The sequence below is a fragment of the Panthera leo genome, chromosome A3, assembly GCF_018350215.1.
Source record: "Panthera leo isolate Ple1 chromosome A3, P.leo_Ple1_pat1.1, whole genome shotgun sequence".
In the NCBI taxonomy this organism is placed as follows: domain Eukaryota; kingdom Metazoa; phylum Chordata; class Mammalia; order Carnivora; family Felidae; genus Panthera; species Panthera leo.
In genome coordinates, this window is record NC_056681.1 from 25,707,221 (window position 1) to 25,733,198 (window position 25,978).

General features: G+C 43.7%; 1 protein-coding gene and 1 long non-coding RNA gene across 4 annotated transcripts; one reads left to right on the plus strand and one right to left on the minus strand.

Moving 5' to 3' along the window:
- The first annotated feature begins 38 nt into the window (after window positions 1-38).
- Window positions 39-25,380, plus strand: LOC122215663. 3 transcript variants are annotated; one of them, XR_006200487.1, is made up of 5 exons: window positions 39-107; window positions 15,055-15,299; window positions 17,464-17,582; window positions 17,756-17,890; window positions 25,165-25,380. It is a non-coding gene; the product is annotated as an uncharacterized LOC122215663 (long non-coding RNA). The 3 variants fall into 3 exon arrangements; XR_006200486.1 differs by lacking the exon at window positions 25,165-25,380 and adding an exon at window positions 22,384-22,557; XR_006200488.1 differs by lacking the exon at window positions 25,165-25,380 and adding an exon at window positions 22,384-22,557 and having other exon boundaries at window positions 17,775-17,890.
- On the minus strand, window positions 13,422-22,216 carry LOC122215662 (latherin-like). The gene is made up of 7 exons (XM_042931246.1): window positions 21,855-22,216; window positions 20,542-20,671; window positions 18,577-18,681; window positions 17,529-17,678; window positions 15,314-15,395; window positions 14,617-14,680; window positions 13,422-13,477 (listed from the first exon to the last, which is right to left on the minus strand). The coding sequence occupies exons 1-7, from the start codon at window positions 21,952-21,954 to the stop codon at window positions 13,422-13,424; spliced, it is 687 nt and encodes a 228-aa protein (XP_042787180.1). The 5' UTR covers window positions 21,955-22,216.
- Window positions 25,381-25,978: the final 598 nt, after the last annotated feature.

The following is a 25,978-nucleotide window of genomic DNA, read 5'->3' on the forward strand; positions in this document are numbered from 1 at the left end:
AGAGGGGGACCTTGTTGCTTGGATACGCCCAGGAGAGCCCACTGTTGGGTCATCCAGCAGGAGTTGTCTCCCAGACCCTGTGCAGGCTGGATGTTGGGGATTCTACAGTAAGTGAATGAATGAATGAGTGACTGAGGATGACTAATTTCAGGCTCTCCAATTGGACTAGGACTTATTTTAGTGTTTATTTATTAATTTTGAGAGAGAGAGAGAGAGAGAGGGAGAGAGAGAGTGAACATGAGTGGGGGAGGGGCAGAGAGAGAGAGTCCTAAGCAGGCTCGGCACTGTCAGTGCAGAGCCAGAGACGGGGCTTGATCCCATGAACTGTGAGATAATGACCTGAGCTGAAGTCAAGAGTCAGATGCTTAACCAACTGAATCACCCAGGCTCCCCTGGACTAGAACTTTCTCAAGGGCAAGATTATTCACAATGCCTACCATGATGCTTGCTTGCTAGGAATTAAGTGTTAACGAATGTTTGTTGAGTGACTGAATGACTAAATACATGAATGAGTGAGAATGGCTGATCTTTAAACCCCCTATCAAGTTATAAAGGCAGGGTGTGAGTCCAATGCCTCCCATGTTTACCGCATGGTAGTTACTAATGTTTGTTAAATGATAAGAATGAATGAATGATTGGATGGATGGATGGTTTATGGATAAGATTTATAGGAGAAGGACAGAGAGCCTCTCTCTTATTTCATTGTTCTGAAGTTGGGAGTCAGAGAGAATTCAGCACAAATCCTCCTGTCCTCAACATCTCAAGAAATGGCACCATAATCCATCCAGTTGCTCTGGCCCCAGCCCTTGGAGTCCCTCTTAACTCATCTTTCCTCATGACCCACTATCCATCTGTCCTGTCAACACTTCCAGAATCTGACCACGTCTAATAACTCCTTCTCAGCCACCATTACATTGGCCTGGATTATCGCATGGGGATCCCTACCTGATTTCGTGGCTTTTTTCCTTGCCCACCCACAATCTGTTTTGCACACAGCAGCCTGCCTAACCATTTCAAGACATTAATCAGATCACAGCCCTCCTCTGCTCAAAACTTCTAAAGCTTCCCACTGCTCACAGAGCAAATGTCAAACTCCATGCAATGCCTCCCAGGTCCTGCAGGGTCCCCTGGTGTTTGTTCTCTCTGACCTTACCTCTCAACACTCTGTCCCTCATCTGCTCCCACTCCTGGCAACCACACAGGCCTGGGGGGGGGGGGGGCATGGTCTGGGTCCCACAATTCAGCTGCTGTGAAATCCCAAGACAAAGGTACTCTTGACTTCCCATGCTCCGCAACCCACCCCACCCCCTCCCCGAGAATGTTCAGGGTCCTTTGCAAATCTCATGAAGCCCTGGGGCCATCCTTGGGCACTTCACATCCAGTTTTGTAAGAGATCATAACTAAAGCATTCGTTCAGGGTGATGGCTTTCCGGAATTGATGTCCTCTTGCAGGGCTCACACTCCCCTTGGGGATGTTTGTAGAATATCAGTTACCTCAAAATGTACTTTTCCAGTCTTCCTGATCTTGTGTAACCAGTTGGGATTTTGTTATTTTTTTGTCAAGAAAATTGGAGAAGAGTGGGCACCGTTGGGAGGAACAAACCTGTTGTCCTTGGCTCTTTGAAGGTCTGAACTTGGGAGTGGGGAGGGCTGTCAGTCCTGCCCCTTTGCAGGATGTGGTGCTCAGGGCCACTGAGTCTAAAGAAATGAGCAGGTGAAGGGTGTAGACTTTCCAAGCCTGGTGCATGAGGAGGGAGCAGAAAGGCACCGCTCTGGGACGAGCCCTGGATTTCCTTGTCCTCGTGGTGCTCCCATACCTGGCGGGGTGTGGCGGGTGGGGACACCAGACAAGTGGGGAGGGGGGTTATCAGAGAAACGACCTCCCTGAGGAGACAGAGTGGAATTCAAGGGAAAGCCTACAAGTTAGCTGGTGTCGTGTTTCCTCTTCCCCCACCGCCTGCCTTCCTGCCCCAGGCAGCTACCTCTAGGGACGGTGCCGCTGACATTTATTTGGTGGGCCTCATTCACTGTGCTAAGCCTGCTCCATGTGTGATCTCATTCCACACGTGAGGGGTTGGGGACATAGAGAAACCCAGAGGCCTACAGAGCTCTGGGCTGGGACCAGGACGAGCTGCCACCCGGCAGGCTCTCTGGCTCTCTGTCCCTGCCCAGAGGAGTAAGAGGTTTCCTTTGGAAGGTGGAGCTGCTGGCTGCCCCAAACCTCAGCTAGTAGCCCTTTCCTTTACTATTTCAAATAACTTGCTTTAGAACAAGCTGCTTTACCTTTTTGGGGGGCATTTTCAAAATGTGATGACAACTTTGTCCAGAAAAAATAATGTAAAAACTGGTTAAAAAATGTTGCTGATAGTAGCAGGATTTCCATCACCCTCTTAAGCCGTGACCGTTGACACAAGTTAAAACCCCTGCTCTCCTGGTAACTGGCTTTCAAGGAGTTTGACTTGGATAAAATTTATTTATTCAGTCAGCCATTACTTCCTGTGGGCCTACAATGTGCCAGGCACTGTGCTTGGCTCTAGGCAATAACAGACACACAGCTTCTCTAGAGACTTATAGTCTGGGGAGAGAATCAGAATAAGACAAAATAAACAATACATGGAATAATTACAAATTGTATACCAAGGGGGGAAATTTGGGTGAGATTGAGAATAGGAGGGAGGCCACTTTGAGCAATGAGTAGGGAAGGTCTCTCAAGAAGGTGACATTTGAGCTGAGTCCAGGAGGAGACAGAGCCTGCATTGGGTGTAGATGGAGGAATGACACATTTGGCAGATAGTACTGTAAGGTCAAAGGGCCTGAGATGGGAAAGGGCTCAGCAGATTGGAGGAACAAAGGAAAATGGGTGTGGCTGGGTCTACTGGGTTAGAAATTGGTGCCCAGGTGCCCAGGCTCACGTCCATGGCTCTAGGAAGGGGGTGTCCAGCATGACAAGGAGGCAGGAGTTTCCCCTGGCTGAACCAAGGGCCAAGCAGGCTTTTGCACGTGAGCGCCCTCCTATAGCTGGGTAAAGACATCCCCCCCCCTGCCAACTCCAGACTCCTCCCACAGCTGCTCTCTGGGCTCAAAGGCAGCTCCAGGTCCCCAGCCAAAGGCAGAATTCCTGAAACTCCAGGGGGCAGTAGAATGGGTGGAAGCAGAATGGTGGAAGTTTCCTGTACCTGACGAAGCAGGGTGGACTGGTTTGGTTTATTTTTTGGGAATCACTCTTCTGTGGAATGGAATTCACTATTCATGTAGGCATTCATTTATTCCACTTTTTGTAGAAATATATATTTTTAACATTCATAGAGGTCTACGACTGGAACTTTAACCCAAAGACAAATTTACTTGAAAAGGATGTGGAAGGTAGGCAGGGAGTGTGGTGCCATCTGAATGGAACATCGGGATTGCAAAAGGATGATGAGGATGTCTCTTCTGGGTTCTGGAGTGGCGAGAAGTAGGGAAGGTGGAAAAGCTGGTGTTTCTGGTGCATTGCAGTGCTTTTGAGAGGACAAATGAGACTTGTAAAAATGCAGATTCCTGGGCCACCCCTGAGCAATTGAGTCAGCCTCTGGAGGTGGGACCTGGGAATAAGCTTCTGGGAGATTCTGCTGTACATGGTGCCTGAGAACCACTGAGCTGAAATAAGAATGATGATGCCAGATAACATTTGCTGAGAGCTGACTGTGCTCAAGGAGCAGTCGAAGTGCTTTCCTTTAATCGCTTCTTTAATCCCCCTCACAGCCCTCTGAGGTAGGTACTGTTGTGATTGGCCCCCCTTTGCAGAGGCACAGAGAAGTTGAGTCAGATCCCTGAAGTCACCAGCCAGGGCAGGTGGGGCTGGGGCAGGAGCGAGGCAACCAGACCCACAGAAGGGAGATCAGAGGAGCTGTCGCTCATTCCTCCTGTGCCTCCCCCTCCCACACCCCACTCTGCTCCCCAACACGATCCCACGGCCCTCACAGGCATTGCAAGGAGAGGCAGGAGGAACAGCAGCAGACTCCTATTTTGCCCCTACTCTGCGCCAGGCTCTGCTCTAGGCTTTTGGTAGCTTAATCTCATGAATCCCATAGCCCTGGAGGGTTGTGTTGTTATTGCCCCACCTCCCAGATGCAGAGCCTGAGGCACAGAGAGATGGACTCACTTGCCCGGGGACACGCATTGGTGAGTGTGGGGCCAGGATTCAAAGCCAGGCTGTCTGGCTCTGTAGGCTCTGTCTCGTCTCTGATAAATTCGCCCACAGCCCTCGGCCTTCAGCCTGGGCCCCGGTCAGCCTGTCTTGTCCAGTGGCATTTCCTCTGGCATTCTACAGAGGCCACAGATGACTCCATGGGACACGCATGACAACTGTCAAAGATTGCCAGTGAGCTGGAGTTGACCTACCAGGGGGAGTGAAGACTGCAGGTCTCATCAAAACCATGAAGGCTCTGAACCACTAGGGGGCAGGAACTGGCCCCGTGAAGCCTGGGGTCCTACCCAGTGGAGATGTTCTCAGGAGGAAAGGAGGGAGGCAGGCCATTCACAGTGACCAGCTATTCAGAGGCACGCCTGCCTTAAAAGTCAGCCAGTGGGGAGGAGGAAATGGGCTTGAGTCCTTCTTAAAGTGCACATCCAACCTCAGTATCCATTGTAAGAAACTTGAACAGAAGGAGTGAACTAAAAACAAAGCAAGCAGAAGCAAGGAAGTTATAAAGGTTAGAATGGAAATTAATGAAATAAAAAAAACATTAGAGAAAATCAGTGAAATCAGAAGCTGTTTCTTCCAGAAGATTAATACAACTGATAAAACTCTAATCAGGTAGATTCGGAAAAAGAGAGAGAAGATGCAAATGACCAGCATCAGGAATGAGAGGAATGACAGCATTCCAGACTTTACAGGTATTAAAAGGAAATAGGAAATATTATGAATAACTTTATCTCAACTGATACTACAACATTTGGAGATGTGAATTGTGAGAACAGCAAAGGAAATTGGAAAAGAGGGAGGCATATATTTCCTAGGACTTTCCTACAGTCCTGCTGGACCAGCTGACTGGGGTCTGGGGTCTCTTTGGACCAGTTGTGATGGAAGGCCAATCCTGTTTACTTTATACATCTCTGCACTGTGTGTTTTCATTTTCGTCTGTTTGTTTTTCCTTTTTTCCTCCATTCACCACACACTCACCACACCGAGCTCCTTGTGTTGAATGAAACCTCTGAGTCAAGATCAGTTGAATTTTTTTTTCTTGCTGCTTTTAGGAACTTTTTTTTTTTTAAATAAATAGTGATACACTCTAGAGGGTTTATAAGAGGTTTTAGGTTTATACATACACACACATATATATGTATACATATATACACATACATATATATGTATACACACACACATATATAAGTATATATATATTTGGGTTCATTCAGGAAAACTGAACTTGGAAAAGCACAAACTACTAAAGCTTCTCAAGAAGAAATAAATACGGGAATGCAAGCTGGTGCAGCCACTCTGGAAAACAGTATGGAATTTCTCAAAAAACTAAAAATAGAACTACTCTACGACCCAGCAATTTCACTACTAGGCATTTATCCAGGGGATACAGGTGTGCTGTTTCAAAGGGACACATGCACCCCCATGTTTATAGCAGCACTATCAACAATAGCCAAAGAATGGAAAGAGCCCAAATGTCCATAGATGGATGAATAGATAAAGAAGATTGGCATATATATACAATGGAGTATTACTCGGTAACCAAAAAGAATGAAATCTTGCCATTTGCAACTACGTGGATGGAACTAGAGGGTATGCTGCTAAGCGGAATTAGTCAGAGAAAGACAAATATCATATGACTTCACTCATATGAGGACTTTAAGAGACAAACAGATTAACATAAGGTAAGGGAAACAAAAATAATATTAAAAACAGGGAGGGGGACAAAACAGAAGAGACTCATAAATCCGGAGAACAAACTGAGGGTTACTGGACAGGTTGTGGGAGGGGGGATGGGCTAAATGGGTAAGGGGTACTAAGGAATCTACTTCTGAAATCATTGTTGCACTATATGCTAACTAATTTGCATGGAAATTTTAAAAAATAAAAAAAGTTAAAAAAAAAAAGAAAAAAAAAGAAGAAGAAATAAATAACCCGAGAAGCCCTGTATCTATTAAAGATATTGAATTTGTGGATAAAAACCTTAGGACACAGAAAACTCTAGGCCGAGATTGCTCCATACCAAACACCACATTATACCCAGCTATTCCAGAAAATTGAAGAGGAGGGCATACTTATTAAGTCCTTCTACGAAGGCAGCCTTACCCTAATACCAAACACAGACTAAGATCAATACTACAGACCAACATTTGTTATGAACATAGAGACAGAAATCCTCAATAACATATTAGTGATTTCAACAGATTTAAATGTATAGAAAGGGTAATACATCATGACTATGTGGGGCTTTATCTCAAGAAATCAAGGTTGGTTTAACATTTGACAATCAATGTAATACATCATATTACAAACTTGATAGATCAGATTTCATGTAGTCAATGAAGGATATCTAAGGTTGCATGGTTATTTGATATCCCATGCTAAGGTATTCATCTCTACCAGGACTCAGTAGCAAGACAGGAGCTATTTTTCAAAGTTAAAGCAGTTATCTGCAGACTAGAATAGGGCATTTATCCAAAGCCCTAGAGATCTGTGCTGTGTTTCTCCTATTAGAGCTGCCAGTACATCCATAAACATCCTCACTTGCCATAGATACTTTGAAAGTATAATTGGTTCTGCCTAGGTCATAAGGACAAAGTGGTAGAGAAGTTTGCACTTGCTTGCTGGAAAGCCTTTTCTTGCTCTGATTCCTACTCAGACTGGTCCCTTAAGAGTTACTCAGTAAATGCATCAGAATAATACTTTTAATTGTGGTATATATTACCTTAAAAGTTTTAAAAAAATTAAAATGGCCAGTGAAACTTTGTGTCGTTTTGTAAGAATAAGCATTGCCATGGCACAACAATTTATTTTTAATCTTGGAAGGGATATCCTGGCATGCTCCAAACCATTGTACTTGCAGAAACTTCATCAAAGTGGTGGGAATGTGAGCTTTTATGAGATTGCATCTCATCTTCTTGCTTGTGTGTATTTTACTGATGCCTTTAAATTCTTGCTAATTCCTACTCCTCAAGTTTATCAGCATAATGTTAATAATGTATTGGACATATGTGATGCTCTGTGATGTCAATATGACCAAGATTTTTGTAAACTATATTATGGTAGAGAGCAGGATTGCTGAATAGCACTGAGAAAAACTATGAAGGTGTGCTGATAGCCCTGCCAGGTAAGGCAAGCCAATTCTGATGGCCCCTACATCTTGGAATAGAAGGAAAAATGTTTTCAAGGGCAACAGTGAATCCCAGGTGTCGGAGGCTGGATTGACTTTAAAGACAGTGAACAGTCTTGTTAAATGAGGATGGGATAAGTATTGTGAGTTTTTTTTTTTTTTTCTAGTGTGTCCAATTGGTTAGGCTACAGTCTCCAGTTATTTAATCAGATGCTAACCTAGGTGTTTCTCTGAAGGGAGTTTTCAGTCCATAATGAAATGACTTAATGTAAGGGAGAGTATCCTAGATAATGCAGGTAGGATTAATTCAGTTAGTTGAGAGGACTTAAAAGCAATGCTGAGGGCAGAGAAGGAGAAAGGGGGAGAGAGAGAGAGAGAGAGAAGAGGGAGGAGGAGGAGGAGGAAGGGAAAAAGAAGGAATATTTCCTGTGGGCAGCAGCTTCAGTGCTTGACTTTCCTTTCCTGAAAACTTGACCTATGGATTTTGGGCTTAGTCAACCCCCATACTCATGTAAGTCGATTCCTTCTCATCCCTCTCTTTGTCTCTCTCTCTCTGCATTAATCCTGATTGATACAAGTATCAGCATCTTTTTGACTCTCAAACTAAAACGATGGTCTCTGTCTCTCCAGTTCCCCAGTGGTGTAGTATTGCTTTGGTTTATTATCCTGTTACAAGAGAAAGCTCCAGGAGTTTCCACTTGGCCTTTCCTCTCCCGAAAGCTCTCCCTCCATGGATCACAGAGCCAAGTGGGGATTCTGCCAGTTGCTAATTATTTCTATTCCAATTAGAAATTAAAGAATTGGAGAAATAATCACAGACTGGGTCTGTGTAATTATCAGGCCCATTCTGAATCAAACTTATGCCCAAACTCCACTTATCATTTGACAAACACAAACCTGCTTTGCTGGACCATAAAGGTATTTTGGGTTCCTGGAAAATAGCATAAATTCAGAGATCCAGTATCCCGTATCCCCAAAAGTTCCGGGTATTTTTCCCCAGTGCACTATGATTCTACTAAATGTCAACAGGCCAGTTTGGGAAATACTTGAAGGAAGATTTACAGCATATGCTGTGGCAATATTCCAGGATCCCTTGCCTCCCCTTCAATCAAGGGGTTCTTGATTCTGAACTGGCTTTTAACTGCAAATTGGGTGAAAGGCTCTGACTTTCAATTTTGGCAACCCAAGTCAAGTTTCTGGATTCCAAACCGGGAGATCCTCTTAATTAACATTTAGCAGGTGAACGATTTCCTTTCTAGGAAAACTGTGATCAATTAGCAATTGCCAAATATTCTGATTACCAATTCATCCTTGCTACCCATTACAATAAGCATGCCCTCTTGTTTCTGCCAGTTAAGCTCCACCACTTGCTCTCTGTTACTTGTATATCTCACTGTCCCCCATTGAAATCAGGGAATCCTTTTCAATGGCAGCATCTCCCAGATGTGGTGGCTCCCAGAAAACAGCCACCACAGATCTTTTCAAGGATGTGGGTACCCTTAACTAATGTAATTTTCAATATCTTAGTGAAGAGATTGTCCTTTGGACCCTCTCAGGAGATGTAATTTGGGACATACGTGTTGGCAAAAGATCAATCCACTCCAACAGTCCAATCTCCCCAAGCCTTTAGATTAGTTACTTATATTGTACCTAGAAAGTTCTCAACCTTATTCAATGAAGGCCATTTTTTAAATGTTTTATTTTATAGTTGAGAGAGAGAGAGAGAGAGAGAGAGAGAGAGAGAGAGAGAGAATCAGAAGCAGACTCCAGGCTCCAGCTGTCAGCACAGAGCCTGATGCGGGGCTTGAACTCATGAGCAGTGAGATTATGACCTGAGCCGAAGTCAGACACTAAATCAACTTAGCAACCTAGTCGCCCCGAATGAAGATCATTATTGAGTTCAATTTCCAATAACCAACACGGTAAACTATCAAAGCTATTTTTAACTATGTGATCTAATATTAGACCCGGAATCTTTGATAAAAGCATTCATCAATTAATTAGGAACAACCCAGTGTTATATTCTATCTTCCTTGGTCTAACATATTTAGAATCAATTGCTATACATATTCCTCATGTCTGCTGATATAAATTGGCAAAAAATGTAATTATTTTGAGTATATACGTTATTTTATCCTCTATTCTTGCTCCCCTGGAGCATGCTGAGGTTTGAACCTAGTTATGGGTCTAGTGACAACAAAGGGTGGTTGGGATGAGTTTTAAAGATCTTGGAGGAGAAACCCCATGGAACTGGGAAACAGACTTCTGAGGAAGGGACTCTTGTTGGCTGGTGCAGTATTATGAGGAACATAATAAAGCTGGTTTGGAAACATTAAACAAACAAACAGACAGACAAACAACTTGTACACTGAATCCACCTTTCCCTGATTGGGTGAAAAACCATTGCTGGGTGATGGTTAGAGGAACAGGAAGCAAACAGAAGAGAGGAGATTTCTTTTCTCCTCTTTCAGCCTTGCAATCTCCCTCTAGTAAAGGATACTAATAAGGAGCAAGCCAGTAAAAAAGATAGGTGGTTTTCAGAGTCCCAGACCCAGCATTGCAAATCAGAGTACAGAAAGATAGATTTGTAACCAAGAGCTGAAAGCTTAATAAAAACACAATTTATTTAAGAGCAAATGATGTAATGTATGTACGCACAGTAGAGTGCCAGGCATGAATCAAGGTAGTGATAAGGGGGAAAAAACAAAAAGGAGCAGAAGCAGGTGGGAAGTAGATTGGAGTGATCATCCAAAATTAATTTGTAATGACTTGAGGAACATGAACACTGAATAAGGGTTCACTGGTGTTGTCCATGAAGGAAGTTATAAATGACCTAAAGTAAGTTATTTTGAGTTGGGGAAATAAGCCAGATTATCCAAAATTGAGCACTAGATAAAAGTGAGAAGTTTGAAAGAATGAATAGCAATATGTCTCTTGAGAAGTTTGGTGATATAGGGAAGAAAAATGGAGTTACCAGGGCCAAGATATGTGTTCTTCCATAAGCCACAACTTTGTAGGTTGCCTGAAGGACTTACTGGATAAGACCAAAATTCTCACTTCACAGTGGAGAGATTGTGGCCCAAAAAGGGGAGCTACCTAAGGTCACAGAATCTTCCAGAAAACACCTCAGACAAGACAGGAAGACTTATTCCTTAGTTTTTGGGAATCTCCAGACCAGAGCGTTGAAGTATTTCTGATATAAAGATTAAATTAACCTAGGCATCCTCCTCCACTGTGCAAATTTTTGTCATCACGATCAGACCCACCACCATCTCTGGCTATCTGTGCCCCTGTCCACATTGCACTATGGAGGCAGGACGGCCCACAGCTCAGAGCTGCAAAAAAAATTTTTATTGTGAAGGTATTACAGGGAATCAGCACATGGATTCTGGTGAGAAGTTACAGGGAAATAGCCTCCATACCCAGAGAAGTAGGGATCCTTGAGTCCAGGGTGGGTAATGAAATTCCAGGTAGCAGCTGAATAATCAACATGAACATCTAGGATCATCGCCATACAGGTGATGGTCTGAAGTGTGGAGGATATTCCAAAGAGATCAGCAAGCAGTACCTGATTCTGTGTGAGATAATCAAGATATTAGTCAATTGCATACCTTCCTTTATTTGAGAGAAGGGGAAGGGCAGAGGGAGAGGATCTCAAGCAGGGTCCTCGCTGTCAGCGCAGAGCCCCATGGGGGAGGTGGGTGGGGCTTGAACCCACTAACCATCAGATCATGACCTTAGCTGAAATCAAGAGTTGAATGCTTACTCTACTGAGCCACCCAGGCGCCTTTTTTCTACCCCCTTTTAAGGAGGCTGTAAACCAGAGCTGAGAGCCTCTTCTCCCGGATGTCACTGGTACTGCTGTCCACTCTCCATGGTGCTGAACCATATTCCAGTCTGGACATCCATCCACTGCCTATCCCTGGATAAAAAAATTTGCTGTGTTCCCTGTGCTCTCTCTCGTCAGATAAGATGAATCTTCCTTCTCACCTTGCCTTACTTCATGACACAAGGATGTAATATATTGTCAGATGTCCTGCTTGATCAAAAGATATATTTCTTACTTTTAATATTGACAGCATAGTCACATTTACAAAATACTTTCTAGGTTGAACCAAATATGTCTGTCGACTGAATATAACATGGGGGCACAGTTGGAGCTGCTGTGTTAGATGGCAGCCTAGATGTTTTTGTGGGTACAAATGAAATGCTCTAGGCTTTTCAAAGTTTTGCAACTGGCAGCAAGTTAGTCAGAACTGCACTGTCCAATATGGCAGCCACTAGCCATACATGGATGTTGAGTACTTCAGTTGCAGCTAGTCCAAATTGAAATGTGTTATAATTATGAAATACACACCAGATATCAAAGAATTAGCACAAAAAAGGAATGTAAAACATTTCATTGATAATAATCTGTTTCCTTTTCCTGTAAAAATTTCATCTCTAGAAAACTCTAAGCTACATGTGTGTTTTGTGTTATATTTCTATTTGGACAAGATTACTTTAGAATCTTACATAACTAAGCTATCAGCCCAAAGACATAGATTCCATTATGGTATTGGCCATTCAGTTTTTTATGCCCCCTTTCATGGATTTCACCTTCTTCTCGGTGGCTCACTCCATCATGTGAACCTTTATTTTTAGAAAGCATATGTATAGTTCACTATACACTTCTCCTTGGCCCTCAGAGGAGGATGCCTCCATCCTCCATGACTCCTATGACCAGTCACCTAAAGCTTCTTCCCATTGTTTAGAGCATCAGGTTCTTTCCTACTCCTGTATATTTGCACATCATGTATCCTCTTCTTTTAATGCATTTTCCCATAAAAAAACTCTCAACCATTCTTCAACATCAAGTTTAAATGCTGTGTTCTCTGTGAAGTCTTCTTGGAAGTCCTCAGGCAGTGCTACTGGATCTTGCCTCCTTACTTCCAGAGAACTCCAACCAGAACACCTTACTGCATATGAAATTGCCTATTTATTTGTCTTATCCTTTACTAGACTTGGGACTCTTGAAGTCAGGGACAAGTCTAATTCATTTTTTGTAATCCTGGCACCTGGGATAAAACAAGGAATAGAAAAAGTCCTTGCTGGGGTGCCTGGGTGACTCAGTCAGTTAAGCATCTTACTTCAGCTCAGATCATGATCTCATGGCTTGTGAGTTCAAGCCCCACGTTGGGCTTTGTGCTGACAGCTCAGAGCCTAGAGTCTGCTTCAGATTCTGTGTCTCCCTCTCTCTCTGTCCTTCCCCCACTCATGCTCTGTCTCTCTCTCTCCCTCAAAAATAAATAAGAATTAAAAAAAGAAAAAGTCCTTGCTTTCATGAAATATATATTCTGGTAGGGGAGGCAGAAAAGAAACACATAATATAGTAAAAAGTCAGATAATAATGAATTTTATGAAGAAAAATAAGCAAGGAAGAGAGTGGCAGATATGCTTTTTTTTTTTTTGAGAGATCTAAGAGGGTGATACTTGAGCAGAGTGTATTCAGCACAGAATAGTTGTAAATAAATACATGATGCATGAATAATAACATCTTCTTTTACAGAAACCTTGAAGGGTATCTTCTGTAACTGAGCCCCTTCCACATCTCAGCCACATTGCTCCCCTTTCTTGCTTCCAAAAGGAAGACTCATTCCTGTCTCAGGGCTTTTGCACATGCTTATCTTCCTGTCTGTGATCTTGGCACAACTGGGTCTTGGCACAACTTCTGCCTTATCATTCAGGGCTCAGCTGAAAGATCTCAAAGAGCCCTCTGCCTGACTATACTCTCTTAATGTGATGCCCCCCTCTCTGCCCCCACCCATCACTCTCTCTCACACCCCACTTTGTTTTCTGCATAGTACCCACCACCCTCTGGAATTTAGCTGACTATACATTTATTTCTTAGTTCATTGTCAGCACACCCAACTAGGATACAAACTTCAGGAAAGCAGAGTCTTTGTGTTATTCACGGCCATATTCCTAGCAGTTAGCACATAGTAGATGCTTAATTGAAATTTTATGAATGAACAAATGACATATTTATAATGACCCTAAAGGCCAAGTGTCATCACTAAGGAATGGAAATATGCTCTGATCTCTCACCAGATTGGTGCAAACATGGCTCCTTTACTTTGCGGATATTTCGACTGTGGCTTGGTACGTGCCGTGCTGCAGCAGCAGACCTAGAAGGCAAACAGATACCTTAGACAGTGGGAGTAAAGGAGGACCAGAGAGGCCAAAGGAGCTTTCTCCTGCTCCAAATGGGGGCAGAGCAGGGTCAGGGAATGAATCAAATGCTTGGAGTCACAAGGCTGGGCCTGGAGGCTATGCTTAGTTGCTGGTATCTCTGATCACCTCAGTGACAGTTCTGGACCTTGGTTTCTTCATCCGTAAATTGGGAACAGCTACTCCCTTCCAGACTAATAACTGAAGATCTGTACATTGAAATGAGATGGTGGGGGAAGTTGGCATTATAGCAGCTGGGTCCCCATTTGTCTGGTCACCTCTCCAGAATGCTAGCCCAATATCAGTATTGGTTGAGCTGTCCCACTCACATTTACTTTGGGTGAATCTGGGAACCAAACTTTGGGAGCTTTAATACTCATCCAGATTAACTGCCTCAAACTTCCTACTTCATAAATAGTGAGCTCCCTGTCAATGGAGGTATGTGAAGAGAGGCCAGAAAACCGCTTGTCAGGAGAGACATTTAAAGGAACTTTAGAAACTCCAGCATCTAGCACTTGGTAAGGACTAGTGAATCTTCAGTGAATGAAGGGGGAGTCCTTTCAACCCAGAAATTCTGTTGGTTTTCAGATTCCTGCTGGGGGCTTCAGGTGTCTGTTTTATCTTCTGGCAGACATGGAAACTTTGGGTGCCTGGAGATAGAGACTATTGGAAGGAAGCAGTCTTTGGGTTGAAACCAGGTCAATTTTCTGCTCATAATGTAGCATCATCTAATCTAGGAGGAAAGTTAAGAGGAATCAGGCAGCTTTTCTCCCCCAGAGTAGCTTCCATTTATATCTCATTTTCTCTAGGCTTTTGGGACCAGAATAGAATTGAAACCACCATGTTCTTGGCTAGCGGTGGAGCTTCAATCGCTAGTGAAGGCAAAGTGCTTAACCCTGGGAATAGCGCACAGGACTTCCTCAGTAAATGACAGCTGAGTTAATGAGGATTGTTATTAGTAGGGACCATTCTGCTTCATCAGGGATGGGATGTTTTGTCTGGGGGAAGGGTTAGGGGAGAGGAGATTAAAAGAGTGAAGGAGGGGTCTGAGCTTTCTCCTTGGGTGTTCCTATGTCTTCTCACCACCAGCACTTACTAATCAGTTGGTTAGTCACTTGCGGATTCAGGTTATAAAGCCATGAATTAATGAAGGGACACATCTGAAAGACAAAGAAATATGCAAGAGTCAGAAGGAGGACTCTACCAATGGTGGCTGAATATTCAGGGGGCAATCAAGGCAAACTCTCCTTCTAAGCCAACGTAGTCTAGAGAACGACCAGGTAGGGGAGTTTGGGCGACAGACTGCCTTGGGGTCACATGTCAGCTGAGCTATTTGGCAGCTATGTGACTTAGATTAGTCATTGGCCATCTCTGGAACTTTTTCTTAAATCTGGCAAATGGAAAGAACATTGTTATTTAGAGTATGAGACTGTTTGTAGGGTAAGAAAATTCATGTAAGATATTTAGCGCAGTGCCTGTGTGCTTAACGAATATTAGCTGTTAATTTTTGTGATTACTTATACTTATTTTACAGATAAGGAAACTGAGTCTTGAAGAGGCTTATCAACTTGTCTCCAGTCGCACAGATGCTGATTTTGACTTGAAGAATTAACTAATATCCGTAAAGCACTTCACCAGTGCTGGCTGCAGAATGGGAGCTTCATAAATGCCACTTCCTCTCTCCCTAACTCTCCTTCCTGGAAGATTTCCTTCCAGTTTATTAAGAAGACACAATCCGCCAAGCTCTGAGTCTCAGAGTCAAAAACTTAAGGAGTCTGGGTTTGTATACTTACTTTTGCTCCAAAATTATGGATTATCACATTTCCCAGGGCTCTCTCTATGTTTTCCACAATAAAGTTTTTCATTGGGGTGATGCTAAATGAAGAATGAAAGTAGAGCAGATTAAATTCTCCAAAACCTTCCTTTCTTTTTTTTAGAAAGTATTTATTTATTTATTTATTTATTTATTTATTTATTTATTTAGAGCGAGGGAGTGAGCCAATTGGGGAGGGACAGAGAGAGGGAGAGAGAGAATCCCAAGCAGGCTTCGTGCTGTCAGGCAGAACCTGATGCGAGGTTTGAACTCATGAACCATGAGATCATGACCTGAGCCAAAGTCAAGAGTCAGACACTTAACTGAGCCACCTAGACACCCCACCAAACCCTCCTTTCTTTACATCACTTATGTAGTTAGTTGACCCCGCATTATTTAAACTCCTTGTTTCTATGGCGCTCCATACCTAGCCTTGCCCTTCTGCTCCAACCTACCTCTTAGGACTCCTTAAAATTAATCTTTTAATTTGTTTATTTTCTAATTTATTTATTATTTATTTTAGAGAAAGAGAGAGCACGAATAGGGGAGAGGGGCAGAGGGAGAGTGAGAGAGAGCAAGAGAGAATCTTAAGCAGGCTCCATGCTCAGCATGAAGCCTGACATGGGGCTCAGTCCCACGATCCTGGTATCATGACTTGAGACAAAATCAAGAGTTGGGCACTCAACCGACTCAACCACCCAGGTGTCCCTGAAATTAATCTTTCAATTTAAATCACCTTGCCCTCATCATTGTTCCCCATCACCTCCCTCTCCTTGCCTATTTCATTCTTCTCTTCTGGAATGCTTTCAGCTTCTACCACCCTTTTAGATTCTGATCACTCTCTTTCTGGCACGCTTTCCCATTCTTCTGATTATCTATGTTCCAATAGAACTTATCTCCTTAGCCTGATAGTTATGCTTTAATGGAAGGAATAGTGTAATATCATTCTTCAGTTGGGGGAGATGAGACAAAATCAGGAAACAGCAGTGTAAATATGTCTTCATGTTCCTGGCTCAGTTTGTAATCCTTACAAGTGAGGGTAAATCTCATTCTCAGGCAAAGTGTTTGTGTCTTTATTCTATAAAAAGCTTACATAAAAATCAGCTGATCTATCACTTCCAGCCTGAAGACTCAGATTTCCCTCAAAGGAAAAACTGGTTTTCTTCAACATATCAAAAGACATGGAGCCACACTGACAGAGTTGGGCAGAATGGCTGTGAGTCAAGGACACTGTATCTGGAACAGAACAGGAGGACATTACCAGACCTGTAAGGGCTCAGAAAAGATTCCACACTCAGATCTTTCTTAAAACAGTGAGCAACTGTGAAATGAATCAAAATAAAATTCATGAATGAAAAAGACACGGTGTACAATAGGTTGGTGATGACTATTGGATTCAGTTATTCATGGGGGGTATAGCTCAGTGGTAGAGCATTTGACTGCAGTTAATCATAGATGTGAGCCTAAATTTTAAAAAATCTTACAAAGAATATTGTAAAAAAGAGATTACAAATGTAGAAGGTAACTTAGTAAAAGGGCAAACCTCTGAAAACAGTTACTCTGAAGAGGAGAGGTCACAGACTAATACACAAATGATGACATCCTTGCTCTACTGATAGTCAAGAGAATGGCACCCATGGGATTTTCTGCTGAAATTTCCTACTGAAGAGAAAAGTTGTAAACATGAGAGTAATTGGTCAAGATTGGCTATAGGGTGAAAGTGACCAATGCCAGCCAGAAACACCTCACTTCAGTTCTATTGGCGAGGTGTTTGGTAAGTGATGTGGAATGCCTTAAAACTATTATATACCTTCAAATTTGAAAGTCATAAAACTGTTTATACTTTTTCAATCATTTCACGAATCTATAATTTCCTGCACTAAAAGGTTCAGGATTATTTATAATAGCAAAAAATTCAGAAATAACCTAAATGTCAACCAATAATCAAGTGAGCCTGCTTTGTTTGTCCTTGGTGCTATTATTCAGTGAATCTCTTTTCATGTCAGTGAAAATATTATTTTCATAATAAAAAAATTTTTAAATTCTATGAAGTTCTATTTGTAGGACATACATCCCCATATGCACAAAAGACTCATTTGGAAGGTATGCTTTGGTGTTGACGTGTTTCAGGTGAAGCCTCCTTGGGACTTCATCACAACCAGTTGGATGCAGAGAGAGAAAAATGGAGAACTCACAAATTTCCGGATTGGATCCATACAGTCTCAGGAACAATCCTGCAATGCCCAAAGGTGAGTTGGTATCTGTTGTCTACATCCTTCTCCAAGTGAAGTTGGACTTTCATATCTGTCCGTACATGGAATATGTAGGGATTAAGAGCCGGAAACCTGTGGGAGGGAAGTATTAAGGCTGGTGGGGGAGAACCTCAGAGCTTATTTTACTCCCATTTGTTTCTAAAATGAAGGTTCCCCTGGTTTGCACAGGACTCTCAAAATCACCCTGTTGAGATCATTTCCTCATCTTTCAAAAGAGATAATTCAGGACTGGAGAATGGGAATGGCTTTCTCCAAGTCGGCCATCCAGCCAGTGGATAAGCCAGGTAGGTCTGCATTCGGGGTGTATACCTAATACCCACTATCTCTGGCTTGGGGGACAGTTAGAAAGGAAAAGGTTGATTGTAAGTATGGCATCTTATCAAAACTGAGAGACTGAATTTGCAAAGTACTCTTCTAGAGGTCACCAACTCCACTGCCTACAGGACCAGGCTTGAGATGGAAATGAATCAGATAGAGCAGGGGCTGGTTTCACAGGGAGAGGTGACAACTGTGGTGAACTGAGGAATGTCTGGTCTCTCTGAAGACACCAGTGCAGACCAAACAAAACACATCTGTGGACAATCTCTAGTCAATGGTGCCAAGGGGCATTGCCATCTAGAGTACATTCTGTGTTCTCGTCTTAAGTTGTATTCAGTCAGGGCTGAGTGGGCTCATGAAGTCCAAATAAATGAAGGTGGGGTTCTCTGGATAAAGCAGGGAAAGGAATCTGCTCAACCTTCCCTGCTTTCCCTAGAGGGATCCCAGCTTGGAAGCATTCAGTTATTCTGCAGGCTCCAAATTCTACCCATAGAGTGACCCAGGCCTGGAGAGGGAGGGTGTTTTACCCCAACCACACAATGAGCCTTGCTAAGATTATACTGGACACCCTTTAGTTATGGCTACTTCCCAAACCCCCACACACCTGTGCAAAAATACAGAATTGAACCAGTGACTTGCAGCTGTTACTTACTTTATTTGTATAGAAAACGCCAATGGCATCCGTAAATCAATACCCTTGAAGTCAGGGGAGGTCTCAATGAAGACCTGAAAAAGTCGAAGGTCTTTCATCTGTACCCTGTGTGAGAAAAGCAGGGAAGATTGTGGCTCTAGCCACTGGGGGCCCCACTTTGTGTAAAGGCAGGTCCCCTACAGAGCAGAGGCTGAATGTATGCAAAGACAGTTACTGACTCATTAATCATGTAATTTATTGTACAGCTGCTATGTGAGATAAGCACTGAGAATATAGCCCTGAACAAAAAAACCTCTTGCCTTAATGCATCACAGAATGGTCATCATGTCTAGCCCTTTGGCCAGCACCAAGCAGGCTGGAATATGAATAAAGTAGAATACTGAAAGCTATAGACAGCTCATGCTTGGGCAGAGTGTGTGTGTGTAAAACAATAAACCCTGTAAGTGAATGCATACAGAACGTGTCGGGTGATGGGTGCTGTGAAGAAAAAGCCTGGTGGGATCAGGTGAAGAGGGTAACACTGGGAATAGTGACATTTTAGAAAGAGTGTCAGGGAAGGCTTCTTACAGGAGGTGACACTAGGGCAGAGTCATGAATGAGTGAGGGTACAGGTAGATCATAAAGATGGCCAGAGGAAGAAAGGACCAGGGAGAAGACAAAGTGCATAGGCCCTGAGGCTGGATCAGCAACAGGCTCAGCATGGCAGGTGGCAGGTGGCAGGTGGGCAGGGGGAAAGAGAGAGGGCAGTCAAGACCAGGTCACAGGGGGCCTTGTGAGACAATGGTAAGACTTTTGGGTTTGGTTCTAAGAGCAACTAGAAGACATTGGAGGGTTTGAGCAAGGGAGTTACAGTGTCTGGCCTACTTCTCAGAAAGATGCTTCTGGATACTGGTGGAAGGAATGGGGGAGGGTGCTTGAAGTGGAAACAGTGGAATCTGGGACCACAAGTCAGGGGAAGATGCTGGTGGTTCACACCAGATGAGGTGGAGAAAATGGTCAGACCCCTGGGTGTGTTTTGAAGATAGAGCTGACAGAGTTTGCAGACAGGCTGCATGGGGGTGTGAGTGAAGAGAGGGGTGTTGGACGATGTCAGGAGTTTTGGCCAGAGCAGCAGGATGGATGGAGCTTCATTAGCTAAAATGCGCTGGGCTGGGGGCGCCTGGGTGGCTCAGTTGGTTGGGCGGCCGACTTCGGCTCAGGTCATGATCTCACGGTCCGTGAGTTCGAGCCCCGCGTCGGGCTCTGTGCTGACAGCTCAGAGCCTGGAGCCTGTTTCAGATTCTGTGTCTCCCTCTCTCTGACCCTGCCCCGTTCCTGCTCTGTCTCTCTCTGTCTCAAAAATAAATAAACGTTAAAAAAAATTTAAAAAAATAAATAAAATAAAAAAATAAAATGGGCTGGGCTGGAGGAGAAGCAGGCTGGGAGGCTGGGAATCATCAGTAGTTTTCAATGTGCTAAGACAAGGGACCTGCATCTTCTACACTCTGGTTGTCAGATAGCATTGATTACTATGATTACCACATCGTTATTTGTAGAGGTTGTTGTAATTGGTTCTGCTGACTGGGGGCTTGCTGAGGACAGGGAGCTGTGTAAGCATGGTTCATGTGTTGTTTCATTTAATATTCACAACAGTCCTGTAGGGTTGGATGCTATAGTTCCCCATTAATAGGGGCAGAAGTTGAGACTCAGATAGGGGAAGACACTGGTGGTGCTCTCACAGCTGGTGAGCAGCCATTCTCTTCCCAGACAAAGAGATTGGACCCCTGTCTTTAGCACCTCCCTAGCTTCTGCCTCTGCTCCCAGTGGGAATTTCTCCCAACCAGGGGTTCTTAGTCCATTAGAGTTGGAAAGGCTGTTAGTTGATGGAAGGGGCTCTGTAGAGTCAAGAAAATGCCAGAAGGCTGCTAATAAACCAACAAATCAGGACAGTCTGGACATGGGGGTTTGTGATCAAAGGCCACTCACATAAAATTGGCTTCCCCATTGGTGAGCTGGTGGCCCAGGACAAGGCTGAAGATATCCTTCAATGGCCCCTGGAAGTCAATTGTCTGCAGGGTGGGAAGAAAGTTCATACCAAGGAGTCCTTGTGTCAAAGCTGAAAAACATATCCCCCCCCACCCCCCATTAGACATTTAGATGCCAAAGATTCTCGGACGCAACCTTGACCTCTGAGAATGTCCCACATGTGGTGCTTATTCTTCATTCACCTAGTTGCCCTGGTCTGCTTGGTGCCGGGCCAAGTTCCCAACACAATCATTCAGCAAATATTTTTAGAGGCCTACTATGTGCCAGGGCCATTCCAGGCTGTACCAGTGAGAATAGGCAGCATTCTTTTGCCCTTGTGGAGCCAGCATTCTGGTGGGGATGAGGGGAGAGAGATGATAAAGTAGTGAATAAAGGGACATGTGTGAGTCAAGTGCAGATAAGTGCCATGAGGGGGCTGGTTTCAAAATATTCAACAACCAGTTGGGCATAGGCACCAACCAACCAGAGAGGACATCAACCATAGTCCTGTAGCCTGGTTCTGTGGCTCCCGGGCTGTGCCAGGTGTTGACTCATTAGATTTTGGTTGGTGAGAAGCCTGGAGTCCTGGGATTAAGGTAGGATGGTTGGGGTGATGAGAGGGGGCCACCTAGGGAATCTCTGAGCAGGGGCTACTTTCCAAGGAGCTTAGAAAAAATTTTTCAGTATTTTAACCACTGCAGCCATACTGTGCATTCTACTGAAGCTATTTCTGTCATGAGGGAAAAATAAAAGGCAGAGTGAGGAATTGAGAATATTGAGTGAGGGTGGTAATTCATGCAAGGAGGTCAAGAAATGTCTTCTGCAAATGCAACATTTTTAGCAGAGACTTGAAAGAAGGGAAGGGAGACTTGATGCCAGAAGAGTGTTCCAGGCAGAGGGACCAGCAAGTGCTAAGGTCCTGGGATGTGCTTTATGTGTTGAGGAGGCTACTGTGGCAGAAGGGGAGCCAGTGATTGGTGGCGGGGAGGGTGGTAGGAGAGGTGAACAGGAGCCAGTCCAGGTAGGGCTGGGTCTTTTGATGGTGAGTTTTAATAGATAAATCAGGGCAAGGAGACAGGAAAGAGGGAATCTTGGGAACACAGGATTAAATATAGTAATGTGATGATCAGAGCAGCTAATGATTCATTATGTTAACTGTGTCCCAGACACTATGCTAATTAGAACTTAACCCACATTGGCTGACGGTCTAGAATTTTAGGAGAAGCCTATGGGTTTGATCAGTCCAGGTATGACCCAAGGCAAGACAATCTCACCATCAGTGATGTGGGAAGAAACTCTGGAGAGGACCTCTTGAGCAGAGGATGAAGCAAGCAGCCCACAGAGGAGAATGAAGAGGCTGGAGACCTTTAGCATCTTGGGTCAGGTACCTGTAGGGAAGCAGGCAGAGAGGGTCAGCTATGGGGTCATTCTCTGAGGGGGTCTCCCCAGAGCTTGGGTCTATGGTGGCTACAGAACTCATGTGGACCTACTTTACAGATGGGGCCAGTGAATTTCAGAGAGGAGACATGCTTTTCCACATAGTATAGAGCAAGAAATGAAAGGTACAAGAGATGAAGTCAGCTCCCCAAGGCCAGTGGAGCTGGACATGCAGCTTTTCCTGCAGGGACACAGTCTTCCCCAGTAGAGCTGCCCTCTGCCGCTGTGAGAGACTGCACAATGTTATAGTTGCAAGAACAGTCTCTGAAGCCCTCCACTCCTTACCAGGTGTGGGACTGTGGGATTTAGGGCAAGTTGCTTCACCACATGACATTGTATGGAGGGCATCTTATCCTCATTTTACAGGAGGCATTGGTGGTGATGTGCACTGGCTTCAGAGACAGACAGGCCTGGGATGGAATCCCAGCTCTGCCACCTACTACTTGCTGGACAATCTGGGCAATGCAGAGTTTTGCCCAGATGAGGCAATTTCCTCATCTGGAAAATGTGGATGATACACACCCATACCTTCCTCTCAGCCTTGTCATAAGTACTGAGCACAGCACTCTGCATATTGGAAGTGCTCCATAAATGGTCACCATTATGCTGATGAGTTTTATGATTATAATGATTCTCATTTGGGATTCAACTCTTCCTGAGTTGGCAGGAAACAATACGTTCGATGGCATGGACATGTCCCTCAGAGTATGGACATGTCTAGAGTATGTGGAGGGCGTGCTTCTGGGTTGGAACTTTCTGCTTATATGGCATGGGCAGGGATAGGTCTTCAGGGCGTTGACACTTACTCTCACCCCCTTATGGGTCAAAAACATTCATGCAAATGTTGATGGGACTTTTTGGGGCTTCAACCAAATGACAGTGCAAATGGCCCCTTTTGGGACCTGAGACTAACAGGCAGATGCTGGTAGGGCCCAATCCTCCCTTTAGACACCTGACAGATTCAGGAAAGAGTCTGAGGCCAGTTCTGGTTACCAATCCCATGTAAAGTAGCCCATTTGGTTTAATTTTAATTTTGATGATCTGTTTTCAGACCAGTAGAAAAATTAGAAAAAGATATATACAAAGAAAGAAAAAAGTAAATGAAAATAAATTCTCAGAGATTAAATTCTGTTTCTACTTTCAGAAGTTTTTCTTTACACATTTGCATGTACATACACACACATACATTCATCTAACATTATGAAAAACCAAGATTGTCCTGCCATGCTTCTATAGAATCACTTGATCAAATAATGTCACATCATGACTGTCTTTCTACCTCCTTATCTGCAGAATATTCTAATGTATGGATTGACCAATGTTTATTTAATCAGTCTCCTCCTTTTGGCCATTTTTGTATTCAAATCCCAACAGCCCTGGGATGAACATACTTGGATTTTTTTTTTTTTTGGCTCACTTGCCATACTATATCCCATAAAACATTTTCTTGAAATAACCAATCTTGAAGTTGTTTTTGGAAGGTTGCAGCATTTCCTGTGTTGAACCTTCTCACCCTGAGCCCTAAATGGGTGGTTACAATGTTCCAGTGAGATATAAGGTCAAATTCTAGCTGCAGAGTTCTGGTTTTGATCATGACAGAGTTACTAGACTAAACTTCCCAGTAAATTGAAACTATATAAGATAGAAATATATAAAACAGTGCTTTGAGGGTATCGATGAGAAATTACGCAGGTACAATATGAGAGCCTGTGATTCTTTAGAAAAGGGTGTCATTCAAGGTGAGCTCCACATTCACCCCAAATTCTGCTTAAGGTCATTTCCCAATTTGCCATATGGGGGAGAGGAGTCCAAACAAAAGGACCAGTCTTACTGGGCTGAGGAGGCAGAAGTTGGAGTAGGAGCTTTCAGAGTAGTTGGTACTTGAGGAACAAAATCCCACAGAGGGAGGTACCACAGGGAAAGAAACCTGAAATTGGTGCACAGATTTCCCTCAACTCACTGGACTTAAGCTCACCTGTGCAGTGTGACACTTGTGATATTATGATTTATAATAAGAAACAAATATTTGGTTTTTGTCCAGTTTCTGGCACAGAGCTCCTAAAACCTTTGGAATTTCCTAAGTAATGAGAGCAAGAAAGGTGTCTTTTGTTATGTTAATGAGGTGACTTTTGGAAAGCACCTAAGGATGTGGGCTGGTTGCCAGAGGAACCAGCCAGGTGATTAGAGGGTTGGACCTTTCAGTCTTCTGGGGAGAGGAAAGGGGCTGAAGATTGAGTTGAGTCATTAGTGACCAGTGATTTAATCAGTCATGCTTGTGTAATGAAACCTCCATAAAACCCCAAAAAGATGGGGTCCAGAGAGCTTCCAAGTTGGTGGACATGTGGAGATTCAAGGAGAGTGATGCAGCCAGAGAGAGCATGGAAGCTCCATGATTCTTTCCTCACACCTTGCCCTACGAATCTCTTTCGCCTGGCTATTCCTGAGTTGTATTCTTTTATAGCAAACCAGTAATCTAGGAGGTAAAATGTTCCTCTGAGTTCTGTGAGCCACTCTAGCAAAGTAATCAAACCCAAGGAAGGGGTTATGCGAACCTTTGACTTATAGCCAGTTAATCAGAAACACAGGTAACCAACATGGACTTGCACGTGGTATATGAAGTGAGGGCAGTCTCATGGGACTGAGCTCTTAAGCTGCAGACTCTAATGCCATCTCTGGGTAGAGTGTGTCAGAATTGAGGTGAACTGTAGGACACTCAGCTAGTGTCAGAGAAATTTCTTGGTGGTGTGGGAGGAAAGGGAACATTTTTAAATATAGAAATGCATAAATGTGTATAAATGCACATTATATTTGGTGTGACAATCATTAGACTTTGAGACATCAGCAGAAAATAGCAGCTGAAAGTTAAGAAGCTGAACAGATTTCAGCACCTCCCCATGTGGTGCTGGGGAGACACTGGTTTGAATTCAAGCCTTATAAAGATGAAGTGCCCTTAATGGACACCTTGGTCTTTTAGTTAAGACTCAGAAGACAATTCTGCAGGAGAAAGGGACATGCCCTAGAAATAAAGGCTCCCCTGAAGAGTAAGAGCAAAATCAAAACATTTCCACCCTCATAAAACATAAATCTGAGCTTCAGCAGAATCAAAGCAATCCACTTATATTCTATCTCTTGACTATCTTCTTTCAGTTGGCTTTGGAAAAAGATGACATCGTTTATAACCTCTATAATTTGTATCATGATGTCCAGCATCTAATGAAAAATTACAAGGCATACACACATGCACAAAAGGACAAATGGACTGAAATCCAAGAAATTAAAATATACAATATAACAGACTCACACATCATTCAATTATTCAAATACTGAGCAGACTACAGGGCAAGCAGCCTATAGAGGATGAGAAGGATATCTGAGACTTTCAGCATCTTGGGGCAGTACCTGTGGGGATCCCAGGTAAGTAGAGTCAGTTTCAGGACCACTCTGATGCCCTGGGTCTCCGTCAGTTGAATCCTGATGGCTCTGCAGTAGGGCAGACTTTATAAATGGCGAATGGCCCCATTGCTGGGAAGACGTGGCACTAGGAAACTGATGAGAAGTCCTCAATCACACCACGTCCATCCAATACCTCCAAAGCAAACATTCCTGCATAGAAGTCCTAGAGGATTAAGGAGATAGGGACTCACTTAAGACATTTGATGGAAGTGTCAAAAACATATTTCAAACTGCACATCACGAATGTCAGCAAATGCAGAGGTGTAGAGAATGTTGGGAGCCCTGAGAGAGTCTGAAGGCTGCGTTCATGACTCTCACTCATGGCCCTATCCGCTGGTTTCCTCATTTGTGCCATGAGTGAGGTGGACCTAAAGGACTGTGAAGGAGGAAGCCACTCAGTCTACTCTGAGTGGAGTCAAGGGGGGATGTATCCTGGCTTCAGTTCAGGGAGGCTTGAGTTTTAGCCTGGCTCTACCTATGCCTTGCTCTTTGATACTGGTCAGGCCTC

Coding starts and splice junctions, on each gene's coding strand:
- LOC122215662 (XM_042931246.1), bottom strand. CDS start 21,954: ATGCTAAAGGTCTCCAGCCTCTTCATTCTCCTCTGTGGGCTGCTTGCT. Junction 15,396..17,528: donor TGGATCCAATCCGGAAATTT/GTGAGTTCTCCA, acceptor TTCTTCATTTAG/CATCACCCCAATGAAAAACT. Junction 13,478..14,616: donor AGTGACTAACCAACTGATTA/GTAAGTGCTGGT, acceptor TTTGCCTTCTAG/GTCTGCTGCTGCAGCACGGC.